This window comes from Protopterus annectens, chromosome 1.part2 (assembly GCF_019279795.1).
Source record: "Protopterus annectens isolate FY-2018-M chromosome 1.part2, PAN1.0, whole genome shotgun sequence".
Taxonomy (NCBI): domain Eukaryota; kingdom Metazoa; phylum Chordata; order Ceratodontiformes; family Protopteridae; genus Protopterus; species Protopterus annectens.
In genome coordinates, this window is record NC_056727.1 from 207023639 (window position 1) to 207039056 (window position 15418).

General features: G+C 41.9%; 1 protein-coding gene across 1 annotated transcript in view; it reads right to left on the minus strand.

Moving 5' to 3' along the window:
- The window catches only part of LOC122788613 (WD repeat containing planar cell polarity effector), a 2136001-nt gene that overhangs the window by 1552230 nt on the left and 568353 nt on the right, over nt 1–15418 (minus strand). Inside the window, exon 7 of the mRNA XM_044055516.1 lies at nt 3251–3384. Within this exon, the coding sequence (XP_043911451.1) occupies nt 3251–3384 (134 nt within the window). The remainder of the gene's footprint in view (nt 1–3250; nt 3385–15418) is intronic.

The window sequence follows — 15418 nt, forward strand, 5'->3', positions numbered from 1 at the left end:
CAGGTCCCTAATTACTTCTTCTGTACTTAATGGATTACCACCTATGTGGTAATTTGTGGGCACTTTGTTTTTGCCAAAGGGGATGATTATACACTTTTTGGCATTTAGCTTGAGGCCATGGCTCTGGCACCAGTTGTCTGTTTCTATGAGGCCCTTTTGGAGGATGCTTGTGTCGGCTGGAGAGTCTAATATGGCGCCCAGTTTGCAGTCATCTGCGAACTTGGTCAGCCACAGTCCTTCCGTGTTGGCCTGTACCTCCGAGAAATATATACCGAACAAGAGAGGTCCCAGGAATGAGCCTTGTGGGACGCCACTTGTAACTGGTTTGGAGTCTGACATGGCTCCAGCAATTCTAACCATGTGGGTTCTGTCCTTGAGGCAGTTTGCAACCCATCTAGTGACATAGGGGTTTATATTTAAGCTGGTGAACTTATCTATAATGCCCGAATGGGGTATTGTATCGAAGGCTTTTGCGAGGTCCAAGTAGGCTGTGTGGACCACCTTCCCCTCGTCAATGGCCTTGGTGACTGTTTCAAAGAAATCGACCAGGTTTAAGAGGCAGGATCTGCCCTTAACAAAGCCGAACTGGGTAGGATCCAGTGTCTGTAGGTCCCCAATATCTTTATTTATGAGGTCCATGATGATCCTTTCCATAGCTTTGCAGACCAAGCTAGTCAGACTTATGGGGCTATAGTTTCCAGGATCCGTTGAGGCACCACCTCTGTGGAGAGGGACCACTGTTGCTGTATGCCACTCTTTGGGCATATATCCTGTAGTAAGGCTGAGACTGAACAGTAGTTTTACGTTTGGGTTTAACTCTTCTTGGAGTTCATGTAGGACGCAGCCCGGGACACCATCTGGTCCCATTGATGCTGTGTTTTTTGCTTTGGAGAGTGCGGCTCTTACCTGAGCATCTGAGATGTCAGGGGGCAGCACTCTGCTGGGATAGATATTTGCCCTTTTGGTGGGGGGGGGGGAGTTTGCACTGAACCTGTCAGCTAGGATGTTGGCAATGTCTGTGGGTTTGGTGTATTCTTTGTCATTTTGGACTCATTCTGAGCATATCTGGGAATTCCCACCCAGGTTCCTAACATAACTAAAGAAAGCCTTGTGATTATCCTTAATGTCCTGTGCAATTTCTCTCTCGAAGCTGGCCTTAGACGATTTTATGAGTGCCCGTAGTTTTTTGCTAATACTGATCAGAGATGCCTTCCCTTTTTGGGATTTTGCTCTATCATGTAGTAGCTTCCTCCTTCTATTGTATAGTTTGTTTATGGCTGGGGTCCACCAGACAGGATGTCTGCCTTTGGAGGATTGGGTCTTGGTTTTATTTGGGATTGCATGATCCATGCATTCCTGAAGGTGTTCATAGAATGCATTTATAAAGGATTCTGCGGTCTGGGCTGTATTTTCCACAGGCCCGGGGGCTTTGAAGGATTCCACCTCGGTTTTGAGGAGTGTGAAATTTGCTTTAGAGAAGTTTTTCACTGTGGTTTTCTGAGCAGGGGGTGGGGTGGGGTTGTGAATATCCAGTGAGATTACTTTATGGTCTGATCTTACCAGTGAGGGATACACTTCTGGTCTGGAGCATAGAGTCCCCATGTTGGTGATGATCAGATCCAGTATGTTTTCCCCTCTTGTGGGAGTGGTAACAAGTTGTTCCATAGCATTTGAGTTTATAAATTCTAGGAATCTTTGGGCTAGGGTGTTGGAGCTAGAGTAATGCTCCCAGTCTATGTTTGGGTAGTTGAAGTCACCCAATATAATGGTGTTTGGAGAGACCTTCATATTTTCCAGTGTTCTCAGGAAGGCCGAGTGGGGTTCCTGGGTTTGGGAGGGTGGTCTGTAGCAGTCTATAAACTGGAAGGCAGTTTTACCCACTGTTAGTTGTACATGGATAGTCTCTGATGCTTCGTGCTGTGCCACCAACCTGGAGGTGTGGGTATCTTTGACGAATACTGATACTCCCTCTCCTTTTGTGGTTCGGTCCAAGTTTTGGGTCCGAAAAGCATGTTATGAGGTATAACCTGGTAGTGCTGGGGTGCTCTCGGGAGCCTTGAACCAGGTTCCTGTTAATGCACAGATATTGATGTTCTCCATGCTAAGGAGAGTTTCGAGTGCGTGCATCTTCAGGTTTAGACTTCTGGCGTTGAGTAGCATTACTCTTAGTTTCTTATCCCTTGTGATACCTATGGTGTAGCAGTGTTTGTGTCTGTGTTGCATGGAACTCTGTACATGTTTTACTTGTATTTATATTAAACAGTGAAAGTGACTTAATATTCAAAAACCATGCACCCTAATTGGATGGACCAGTGTGCTACAGGTAAGAAACAGGGAAGGTGCTGGTTTCTTAAAAACTTCTCTTTGTGTCTTCCCCTTCTTATTCTGAATGTGGGACTACATTAATAGGGATACTAAAGATTTCATCTTCTCCATCTCCTCTCCTCACCTGCATGTCACTGATATACTGTGAAAGCATAAGGATGTACATGTCATACCAATGCATTTCACTGTCATGATCAAACCACGCCACCTGTGGGTACATCCTACTTTATCCACATCCAGTCCTAGGTTGTTACTGAAGTATAGAGTGGAACTTGTTTTAATAGTTAAGATATTTACTTTGCAGGCATAAGGTACAGGGTTTGATTCTCACCTTTGAAAAGCATGGCTAAGCTTAAAAAGGCCCCCTGAAGTCATTAGCCTAGTAATTAACTATGAACTTACGAGTGAGTGGTGTGTGTGTGTGTGTGTGTGTGTGTGTGTGTGTGTGTGTGTGTGTGTGTGTGTGCACCTGCTTTTCAAGTGAATGTATGGTGTGTGGGGAATGTGTGCTATGGCAGTGTGTGACAGGTGATGCTTGCAGTAAGTTTTCTTTGATCACCTGTACCTACATACTAACAGATATACATAAGCTTTGTGATCCGTTTACTAAACAGCCAAACTGAGATGCATATTTTCGTTAGCTTCTTTATGTTGTTATTTATGTCAATAGTAGTTCAGACTATGATAATAAAAAGTTAAACAGTAGACATGTCATTGTACACTGCAATGATGCTATGAATTAACAAAACCTTAAATATGGTGCTTTCTGATTCCTGAGCTTCTGATTTTACCAGGTAGGCTGCATTACCTTTAGTGATTTTAGATGGTATTTATAATTTACTTTCAAAATTACCAGCTCTTGGAGCACTGGTTAAAAATACATGCTCATCTTGGGCTATGCTGAATAAATTTAGTAACACTATACCTTGAGATCCAGTGTAGACAGCTTTTCCATTCGTTTGGAAATATCTGGAGAACCCTGCTTCTTCGTAAACTGGATAAAGCAGAGTTTTGTTTTCTCCAAGAAGGACAAAATCATGAAGCTGTCTGTAAGCACAGCTAGAAAACATAAAAATCTGTAAAATATTTTATACTTTTGGACACTTGTGTATTACAATATCAAAAATTGCTTATACAGCGAAACAAAATGAGAAGTCTGTCTAAAAGCTGGAAAAAAAACACTACTGAATTCTGTATATAAAAAGAAGGTATCTACTTACCATGATGTTCCATCTATGTTGTTCATTTTCATTCTTCCTCAACTGTTGGGTTTGTGTCTAATCCTCGAATCCGACTCGGCTATTAATTACTAAAGTTCGTGGAAACGAAAAAGCTCTCGAGTTTCTCCCTTACCCATAATGCACCAACCCCCTAACATACTCCAAATCTTGTTTGCTGATTTACCTAAAGTAATACCTGCTAACATATATATATATATATATATATATATATATATATATATATATATATATATATATATATATATATATATGGGTCCCCTTCACATTGTTGATACTTCAAAATGTCAAAATTTATATGGCCAAGACCATATGATCGACATTTGAAATGTCGACAATGCGGAACCGGCATCTCTGTATAGTGCGGAATGGAAAGATTTCCATTCCTGCACTGTAGTGCGATCTCAGAGTTGGCATATTTAAGTTATGGGGGGGTGCAGCCCCCCACGGAGGGTGCAGGGGGGCTTGCTAGCTGTGTTAGGGAAGTGTTTGTTGGTTTTTTTGTTTTGGTTTTCATATGTTCGACATTTCAAATGTTGATCATATGGTCTCGGCCATATTAATTTTGGCATTCTGAAGTGTCATACATATGAAGTAGATTTTATATATAGTGTATATATATATATATATATATATATATATATATATATATATATATATGTGTGTGTGTGTGTGTGTGTAGTGTGTTTTTATATGTGTGTGTGTGTGTGTATGTAAATCCTATAGAAGGAACTATATCTAGAGCTCAACATTAAAGACAGTGGTGTCCTTACAATATCCTGTTCTTCCAGAAGTCTGTTGTGATAAGGGTTGGGGATGCGGAAAGTTGAGGAAGAATAAAAATTGACAACACAGACGGAATGTTATGGTAAGTACATAACTTCATCTGATGTTGTCAATTTTCATTCAATCATGAACTGTTGGGACAGAGTTCCCAGCTCCCTAAAATCCTGGGTAGACTTTAAGGAAGGATATTCCTGAGCACAGTTGAGCCAAAGGCTGCTCTTTCCCTCGACACCAGATCCAGTTTGTAATGAGTGAGAAAGGTATGAGGGTTTGTCCAAGTTGCAGCAGCACATATGTCATCCATGGAAGCTCTAGATTGATTGATACTGGATTCTGACATCACCTTGGGAAAAAAAGACACACTGGCATGTAATGTGACACTATCCTTATGAAAGATGAACCAGGAAGGTTTAGATGACAATGCTTGAAGCTTTGAAATTATTTTAACAGAGGTAATGGCACTAGAAAGATAGTTTCCAGGTCATGAACTTAAGATCACATTTAGCTGCTGGTTCAAACGGGGAATGAATTAAGGCCTGCAGTACCAAGTTCAAATCCCATGGTGGTGTAAAATCTTTATACAGGGGTCTCAATAGGAGTGTGCCTCTCAAGAATGTTTTACAAATTTTGGAAGAGGCCACAAAATATTTTCAAATCCAATATGAAAGTTAGATATTGCTGCTAACTGAATTTTAATCGTAGAGAAGCTAGCCCCTTCATTAAAGATTATTACCAAAAATTCAAGTATGCTATGTATCGGAGCTGAAAAGAGATCAATGTATTTTTGTTGTGCTCAGCAAACAAACCTTTTCCACTTACTTGTATAAAGCTTTCTTGTAGAAGGCTTATGGGAAGATAAAAGAATATGACAGACAGGGGAAGACAGCATCAGTTGTCTGGCTATTAATGGAATTGGAGAAACCACGATGTTAACTTGAGGTCTGAGATATCCAGATGAATCTTATCTGTCGGATGTGACAGGAGGTTTGGAACTGTATCCAGAATACAAGGCTGGCATAGCAGATGAGGTCATAGGAAGGGGAACCAAATCCGCCGAGGCCAATAAGATGCAATGAGGGTGACTTTGCTCTTCAACCTGACAGCTTTCTGCAGAAATTTTGGAATCAGGGGAATTGGTGGGTAAGCATAAAGTAGGCCAGGGGGCCAATCGTGAAGTAGAGCATCCCTTGGTGATTCCCCCTGAGGGAGGATTAGTGCAAATTAGCTGCTGCATTAATTATTTAGGGGACAAGCAAAATGATTGCAGTACGGCTGATCCCAATGATGGAAAATCATTTCTCACTTTCACGTTGACAGACCACTTGTGAGGTAGGAGAATGGACCTGCGCAAATTGTCTGCTATCACAATGGACTTTCCCAGGATGTGCATTGCTATCAGAAAGCACTTGGATAGATTGCCCATTGACACACTCAGTGCTTTTTGACATAAGGGGCAAGATATGGTTCCTCCTTGTTTGTTGATGTACCAACCTACTGATGTATTGTCTGTTTAACTCGCAATTGTCCCTAAAGGGAAATCATCCTGGATGCCTGCAATGCTAAGAGCACTGCTCTCATCTCTAGGACATTGATATGCAAATTGGTCTATTCAGGGCACCATGTGCCTTGGACTGTTTTCCCCAGGAAGTACTACCTGTACCCAATCTGGGAAGTGTCTGTGGTCACTATGGCCTTGGGTTGAGGGAGAATGAAAGGACAGCCTTGTAGAATCTGATCCAACTGAGTCCACCAACAGAGGTATCTCTTGCATTACTGTGTGATTTTTATCTGTGAAGACATGCACTGGTACAAAATCAACCGCTGTGTTGCTAGCATCCATTGAAGAATTCTCATATGAAATCTGGGTAGTGGGACTAAGATTATGGCAGTTGACATTGACCCCAAGGCTTGACAAATCAGCTAGGCTGAAACTGAACTAGTGAAAGAGGAAGATAAGCTGTCACTGATATTATACTGAAGACTGCTCCTATGAATTCCAAAATTTCTGTTGGTTCTAATGGAGACTTTTCGTAATTTATGGTTATCCCCAGATGAGAACAAATCTGAAGTACCTGATCTCTTGCTCTTGTTAGTAGATGCCTCATCATGATGGTGATGAGCCAGTCATCTAAATATGGAAACACTCGGAATCCCTGCAGTCTCAAGTGAGCTGCTACCACTGCCATGCATTTGGTGAACACCCTGGAGGCTGTGGTGAGTCCAAAGGGCAGTGCTCTGAACGGACAATGACTGACTCCTAGCCAAAAGCATAAATTCCATCTGGATTGTCTGTTCATTTTTATGTGATAGTATGCATCCTGAAGGTCTATCCAGCACATCCAGTTGTCCTTGCCCAGGAAGGGTAGATTGGATTGAACCATGACCATCCAAAACTTTGTATGCTCAACTGACTTGTTCAAAGTGCTGAGATCCAAAATTGGTCTCCAGTCCCCCATTTTCTTTGGCACTAAAAAGAATTTTGAGTAATCTCTGAATTCTATCTGGTCTGGTGGGACCTCTTGGATGACTCTCTTTTTCTGGCAGCTTCTGTGTTTCTAGTCTGCTGCTTTCCTCTGACTGGAACAACATCAGGAATTTGGCATACAGATGGGGTGGAAAGGAAAAGGAAATAATATAGCCCTGGAAATAATCCTCTGCACCTGAGTACCTCTTGTTACATCTAGCCAGGTCCACTGGTGCAGGGATAGTCAAAAACCAATTGCCTCAAGAGGGGGACAATCGGGCCTCCTTTCAGGAACACTTATAGGGTCTATCAAAGAATGAATCTCTGGACCCTTGGTTTTGTGGGCCTCCTTTCCCGCATGGATGATGTTGCCCCATTAGAGCTCCCCCTCTGCCCCAGTGGAACTTTTTCCATGTGTGTCCTGGAAAAGACTCTGGGACTTCCTAAAACCATATCTTCTGGCCACCTCAACTGATTCCTTGCAAAGAATCTTGGAAGGGTTGATAAACATATGCCCACTGCACAGACGGTCTTTCCATCCTTCTCACATCTGGATAATGTGTCCTTCACTTTTGGGCCAAACAACGGACTGCCATCAATGATGAATTTGAAATGGAATTGAAGGAAGCCATTGGAGAGGCCACAGATGATTGAGGCTCAGCAGTAATGGTCCCTGAAAGGGATTTTGATAATTCTTTGATCAAGTCCCTTTGTAGCCTAGTAAAATGTGCTAAACAGTTCATTCACTTGAGGGCAAAGGTTGTCAACACATACACATGCTTCCCAAACCTGTCCATCACCCTAGACTTCCTGTTAGGGGAATGAACAGAGGAATGCTGTTCAGTTAGTTCCTTCTTGGTGGCCACCATTATGACCGTGGCATGCACGGGCACCCCCCTTACTCCAGACTTCCTTCCTGACAGGTGGATCCAGATACAGATCTGGTCTCTTAGGGATTGTCTTATCTGAGTCTGGATCCTTCCATGTCAGCCTATATACCAAATCAATGAGCTTGTCAGTGGGGAGAGAAACCCTGGAGGTAGACGTGCCAGCTCCAAAGTCCTCCAGAACTACTTATTCCTCCATTGAAGGGTTGCTGTAGGTCTAACACCTCTCTGCTTCAGGATCTCAAGGATGTATCCAAATGAGACAGTCTTTCAGAGGTGACTGTGGGGACTCCCACATCAAAATCAGTATCCTCAGCGACTGATTTTTGTGGAGAGTCCAAGTGCCTCCTCTTGCACTTTCTCTTCCTATGGACTTCCTCAGTGGGATGCTGCAGTGAAATGTTAGAAGAGATCATGAAACCCTGCTGGGTAGTCTGGTGGTCTTCAGATGACTGTCCCTGTGGTGTAGAATGATGCGACTCCAAGTGCAGACACATCTGGGAATTAGACTGGAGATCTGAGGGGGTTGGATCCATCCATCATGTTGGAGCAAAAAATACTCTCTTCACCACATCGAAGGCAGACCCCTACAGACAGAAGGAAGACATCAGCCCTGAGAAGGCAGCCTCTGGACAACTGCCTCCCTCTGCCCTGAAAGCAATCTCCCCAAGGAGTAAGCCGAAGCCAAACTATCCAGTGCAGTATCACTATGGGGCAGAGATAGCTCTGAAATCCTCAGAGTCGACTCCAACACCTCGGACCCCACAAGAAAGCTTCAGCTCCAAGAGTCATCCGGATCTGAACATGTCAGAGTTGGTGCATTCAAAGTAAGCTTCAGATCTGAAGATAAAGTTATCTTCAGATCCCATCCAGACGGACCCAGAAGGTTCTGGTCCAGGGACTCTGAAGCAATGGCAGGATCAGAGAAGGAGCAAGTTGTGGTCATGTGGTAGGTGGACGCGCTTCCTGACCCAAGAGGGTAGAAGCCAGTAAAACACCCATCTGTATCTGCGCCGAGAGAAACCTCATCATCTTTCTGTCCACATCTTCCTCGGTCAAACTTCTGGATGAACAAGATGAGGCAAGAGAAGATGATTTGGAAGCCACTGGATTGTATGTAGGAGTATACCTGGTTCTAGGAAGGCTTATCGGATCTGAAGCAGTCAGATCCATTGGCTTCTTTGTCGGATTCGAGGACGTTGGCTCAGCTAATTTCTTCTTCAGATCCAAGGGAGAGTGGCTCTGAGTTGTTCTCAGATCCAGTCTTGATCTCTTCCCTGATGGCTCTGAAAATGGAGTCAACCAAATAGAGGATTTCAGAGACTTAGACAAGGACTTCTTAGTTTTAAATTTCGAGGACTGAGCTCCAGAAACAGCTTCTACAAAAGAAGATGGCAGTAAACCTTTTAGAATAAGTTTATTCATTCTATCCGCAACTGCCCTGAGATGGAAATTCTTACAAACTGAACAATACTCCTCTAGATTTTGAGGGTCCAAACAGTAAACACAAAGAGTATGAACATCTGAAAGGAGGAATTTGTACCCAAATTTCAGACACTTTTTAAAACTGGAAGGTCCTTTCTCAGACATGCCGGCTATTAAAGGTAAAAGCAGTAAAGAAAGAACACCCTTTTTTAATAGAAAAGCTAAAGGAAAGAAAAAGAGAGTATCAACAATGCAAAGAGGGGAAGGGTGTATATAAGAACTATGAGAGAAAGAAAAAAAAATACACTTATCTTCAAGGAAACTCGGGAGCGAAGGCTGAACACGTCTTTCACGAAAAGCAGCAAAAGAGATCTGGTGTATGTTAGGGGTTGGTGCATTATGAGTAAGGAGGAAACTAAACAAATGTTTGGTTACTATGAGGTTTAATAACGGCCAAGTCAGATCCGAGGATCAAATCTGAACCCAACAGTTGAAGACAGAATCAAAACTGACAACATCAGATCAAAAGATATAAACAATACATTTCCATATTTGCAACATTATTTTGGAACAAAGGAGAAATCAATCAAAACAAATAGCTTACATATATGCTATACACAAAATGTTAGGTAATTACCAGAAAAAAACAGATGTGGGTGAGTGGGTCCTTCATTTATGCCTAAGGTAGTCATGGAGGCAACCATCAATCAGTCAATTAATCTGCATGCATTATTTTCCAGCTAGCCCATTAGAAGAAAATACTTGTCACCCTGTGTGGGTGTCCACAGCCACTTTTTTATGAGGACAGAACAAAATTTTAAAAAGGATCAACAGTTGTTTGTCTCTTATTACAAAAAAGATTCTGACAGTTCTAAATACTTCCCTTTTTAGGAATGTCACATAGGATGACATTTGTCCAGCTCTGTGGCACAGGAGGATAAAATCCCTAATACAAAGCAGATGACCAAATTAGTAGCTCAGGCAATGGCAGCACCAGGCATGAGAGGATGTCAGTGAGCAGCTAGTGCCATCTTGCCCATCCTGGAGGAAGGGAGCAATGGTTTAATTTAGCATATAGACACCATGCAAGAAGAGGCTTGCATGATACTGAAATAGCCATCAGGGATATGGGTTTGTTGATACTAAACCAGTTACAACAGCTCTTACAGGTTGTGGATAGAAGCTCGCATGACCAAGGGAAAAGTGAGAGACACCCTAGTGAAGTGGATGCTCATGTCAGCCATCAGGGATGGGTTTAGGGTCTTGACAGAAATGCACTTACTGCTAGAACACCAATAAGGGCATGAACGACTTCTATGGCTGCTCAGATAATAACCCTCTGGTAGGCTCCTGCCCTTGTAATTGGAATACCCAGTAAAGGAGAACAAATAAGTTCAAAACACTTGTGGGGAGGCTTGGATGGTCAACAGACCCATAAATGAAAAAAAAAGGTATAGGAAAAATGTTCTGCTGGCTGACCCACAAGCGCACACTGTCAGTCACTTGAGGGATTAAACTAGCTTCTGGTCAATAAAAGAACAACACTGTTGTTTAGTTCACAAATCTATAAAATACTAAAAATGGGCCAATTTCCACCCTTAAGAGTGAAACTACAATCCTAACCACAAAATTACTCACTAATGGATAAGCAAGAAGATACCCTGACTCTTTGTAGGCCTCGCTTTAAAACAGCTACAAGTGAAAAGTGCCTTATCTAAGCTAGCTTTTGCTACTCAGAATCATTCCATCTGAGTTACGTTTGGACCCCAAAGTATAACGGTTCAAATCTTAACTACAAGAACACTTACTGAATAAATCAAAATGCTCCTGCTTAAACAACAGGGCAAATCACAGCTACTCAGGTGCACATATTCTGCCTTAATGACTGCATACATACTTTAAAACATTGCAATTTTGTGCTAATTGTAATTAATATAAATATACCCTTGCAAGTGCCCCTTGTCTTTTACTACAAGCTTAACTACTCACACATTCAAGCTAATTGTACATAGCCCTACATGTGTATATACTGTCTTTTGTTGTTTTTGCTATGCTGTAATATTCTGTAGCAAACTGAATGCCTTAAATACTTGAATGTTACTTCTGCCCATTGGGACTAGGTTCTGCTCAAAAAGGGTCTGCGTTAACCAGCCCACGTATCTGGTAATTAAAACAAAATAGATAAATAAATTGCACTTTGGTGCAACAATTTACTTGATCTTCTCTGAATACGTCTGGAAGACAGCATAAGCTGGGCATGGTCTCCAGGTCTAGGTCTTCTTTTGGGGCCAGTATGATTTGATATATGTTATCAAAGGGAGACCACCGAGGAAGACAAATTTGGAAGTGTTCCCATTAACATGGAAGGACCTTCTTTCACCTCATATGAATGTTACACATTTAGCATAATGAAAGAGCTAGACAAGCAACTCTATATTCATCAGCTTACCCACCCTACCTTCCCTCATCCTTTGCGGTGACTTGGTGTCTACAAGTTCTAAGTTTCTGGTCCATGCTCTGCTTATGACAGCAAACATCAGCTCTGGAAAGGAAGTCTGGTCATCACATACAACATTATGGTTAAAAGGGGAGGGGCTAGAAGCCAAAGAAAAATTCAGGTTCCAGCTTGACGGCATTAGTCTTGATGTTCACCAAGATGGAATTCCTTCAATCAGATCTATTGATCTTACTACATTTCTTAACCATTCATTGTGTGTGTGTGTGTGTGTGTGTGTGTGTGTGTGTGTGTGTGTGTGTGTGCCTGTTTATAAAAGGCACTACATAAAACTACAAAAAGTTGTAATTTCTGCTGAAGTGGAGAAGCTGGTAACTGAAGAATTGCAGATCAGCCAGTAAAAACATCAATCAAACAGTATTTCTACTAACTTTGCACTTATTGCTGGAAATGGGATAATGTTGAAGAAAGAGACAGATATGAGCAAAAGGGTAATTCTATTTTTAACAGGTTTTGTCAATCCATACTTGTCTGAAAAGAAATTTACTACACTTGCTGAAAGGACTGTTCCAAAGAAAACAGATTTTCTACTCTGAAGCAATAATAAAGTGAGAAATTCCTTCGTACTGTCCTCCTTTCTTTCCTTACCTTGTCTCTCTGATGGGTTTGGTGTTCCTTACTATCGACCATCTGCCTTGTTTTTGTGCAAACAGGAGCTACAGGGAATTGTCTGCATTCTAACTTTCAGACTGCAATGTCAGCTAACCAATTTAACCCCATTCAGATGCATTTCCTAGCAGGAAATTCCTGTTCTCATGCACTTATCCACAGTAGTGTTACATGCATACTTTATTCAGAAAATAGTTTTACATAATGGTACAGAGCAGGAATACTTTGTTCATACTCATAAAACTCCACATCCAACTTAATTTTATAGCCTAGGTATAGAATTGGAAACCCAAGAGGATATAACTCATTTGCCCTAGATGCATTTTAAGTCATATGCTTATCATAAGTTCATAAGCGTTTACTAGGTTATCAAACACAAGGGCCTTTTTAAGCCTAGCCATGCATCCCAAATCTCTGAAATGTTCTGATACCATTGATAAGTGTAAGCAGGGGTATGGGAGATGAAACAATTACAAGCAGGGGCCTGGGAGATGAACCATTTGTAGGTTGCCTGTGTCCATTAGAGACATAGGTGTCAAACCAGGGATGAATTTCCTGTTCCCCATCCAGTTGTTCAAGTTGCACTTGAATTGGGTTAGGAAGGAACTCTGCTTCACATGGATGGGGAGCCTGTTCCTTAGACAGGGTAGTCTCTGGGATACATAATTGTCTCTCCAGCAGGTCCTATTTGTATCACAGGCAAGGTTTAAGTCTTTAGAATGGGTGATTCTGGTGCTGTTTGTTTTGTGGATATGCAGGAGGTCCATCAGAGTGGGATCTGACAATGCCCTTTATGCCAGGCACAGAACTTCCCTCAAAAGCCTGTAAGAGACAGAATGCAGGGATAGGGCCTTGAGGCAGTCTGCATAGGACATTTTACTTATGCCCCTTATTCTTTTAATGAAGAACCTTTGTACATTCCAATTGTTGGATATGCCTGGTTAGGTACATACCAAAGCGGGCATTGTACTCAATGATAGGTCTGATGAATGTTGAATACAGTGGAATAATGACTTTCTTGGACTTAGATGCCATACCTTTGTTTATAAGCTGTGCAACATAGAATGGTTTCCTCACTACCGTAGACAGGTGATGGTCAAAGGCAAAATTACTATCTGTGTGTGTCCCTAAGTCCCTGACTACTGGGTTAACTCTAAGGAGTGTGTTGTCAATATGATAGTTACCAGGGGTGGATGACTTCCCAAAGGATACTATTATGCCTTTCTTAACATACAGTTTTTGTCCATGGAGCTGACACCAGTTGTTTGTCTGTGTCAGCTCCTCCTGGGGAACATTTGTGTCAGTGTGGGATTCAATGACAGCTCCTAATTTGCAATCATCTGTAAATTTAGTCAGCCAGAGACCACTGACATTGGCCTTGATTTCAGAGAAGTAAATGCCAAAAGGAACCACCCAAGGACTGATCCCTGAGGCACTGCACCTGTGACGGGACTCTTTGTAGAAGTGGACTCCCCATTTCCAACTTCCAGGGACCTGTCTGTGAGCCAGTTGGTTATCCACCAGATGACATACGAATTTGCACCTAACCTCTTGAGTTTGTCAACAATGCCCGAGTGGGGTATTGTGTCAACTGCCTTGGCCAGGTCAATGTAGACAGTGTGAACCATCTTTTTCCTCATCCATTATTTTGGTTACCTTCTCAAAAAAGTCCCACTAGGTTGAGTAGGCATGATCTGCCCTTGACAAAACCAAACTGGGTTGGGTCTAGTGTCTGGAGGTTTACTATATCTCTATTGATGATGTCCATGATTTCCATGATAATTCTTTCCACAGCTTTACATACAAGACTAGTGAGACTTATGGGTCTGTAGTTGGCCCACCTTTGTGCAGATGGATGACTGTTGCAGTTCTCCATTCATAAAGCATGAAGCCTGTTTGAAGTGTAGAGTTAAATAGGAACTCAAGAGGCCCTGATAGGTCATGTGTCATGGTATATAGAAGGCATCCTGGGATATTGTCAGGGCCCATTTATGCAATGTTCTTGGTCTTAGAGAGAGCATTATGGACCTGTTCCCTAGTAATAGTAGGGGAATTATATTTGATGGTATTTCCTGTGGGAAGGTTGAGGGGGACAGGGGTAAAGTTGTACCTAAATTTATCAGCCAGCAGGTTTGCGATATCTTCTTGCTCTATACAGGTGGCTCCATTTTCAATGAGCTCTGCACATAACTGTGTATTGCCTTTGAGGTTGCAGACATAGCTAAAGAATGCTCTGTGGTTGTCCTTGACCTGGAAAGCCAAACTTACCTCAAATTCATTATCATTTTTTTGTCTTCTTTTTCTAAGGAATAAGGACAGTGGGCAGAAGCTGTGTGAGAATACTCATCAATGTTAGGTGCTTGAATACAAGGATCACTGCTGTAACATCAATTACAATGGAATATAATAAGATACTGGCATGCTTCTGTCCATCTAGCCAAAATTCCAGAATTTGGATGCCCCCTGCAAAGGACAATCTCCTCCCTTATGCCTAGGACGTATGAAGGATGTTTAGTAGGAAAGGGAGAGCTGGCTATGTTACCCTAATTTGTTCTTTGAATGAATAAAACTGTCACCCACCATGCATGCCTATGTAGCCAGGTTAAATGGGATTGCTCAATTCAAGTTAGAATGCCAAGGTCTTCCTAAAAGGTGATGGGGAAAACATGAAAACAGGAGTAGGACAGTGCCTCTACTGCCAAGCTCTCTGATTTCCAGATAGTAGAAAGAGATGGGGAAGCTGAATGTGGTTAGAAGGAAAAAGCATACACTGCAGTAGTAATTCTTGTATTTGAACATCTAGTTATGTAATTGCACTATGTCCATCAATCAGAACACTATCATAGTGTTAGTCATAATGCTGTGGAAAAGTACTAAAGCAATGTGTACCCTGGTCACAAACCTGGGAAAGAGGAATGAACATACCCTATAAGACTGCAGTGGCAAACCTTACTCTATTCTTGAAGTGTTTGTTGTTGATAATACTCAGAAAATGTGCGCATAGAAGTATTGGTCATTGCTTCACAAATGTTTTGTGCTGACACGTTTTTGAAAAATGCCACCCTAGTGAAGTAAATCTTAACCTGCCTCTACAAGGCTTTTCCAAGATAGTCATAACTAACAATACTGTGTACTAGCTCCTTGAAAGAGTCTGTATGAAGACTGCTTT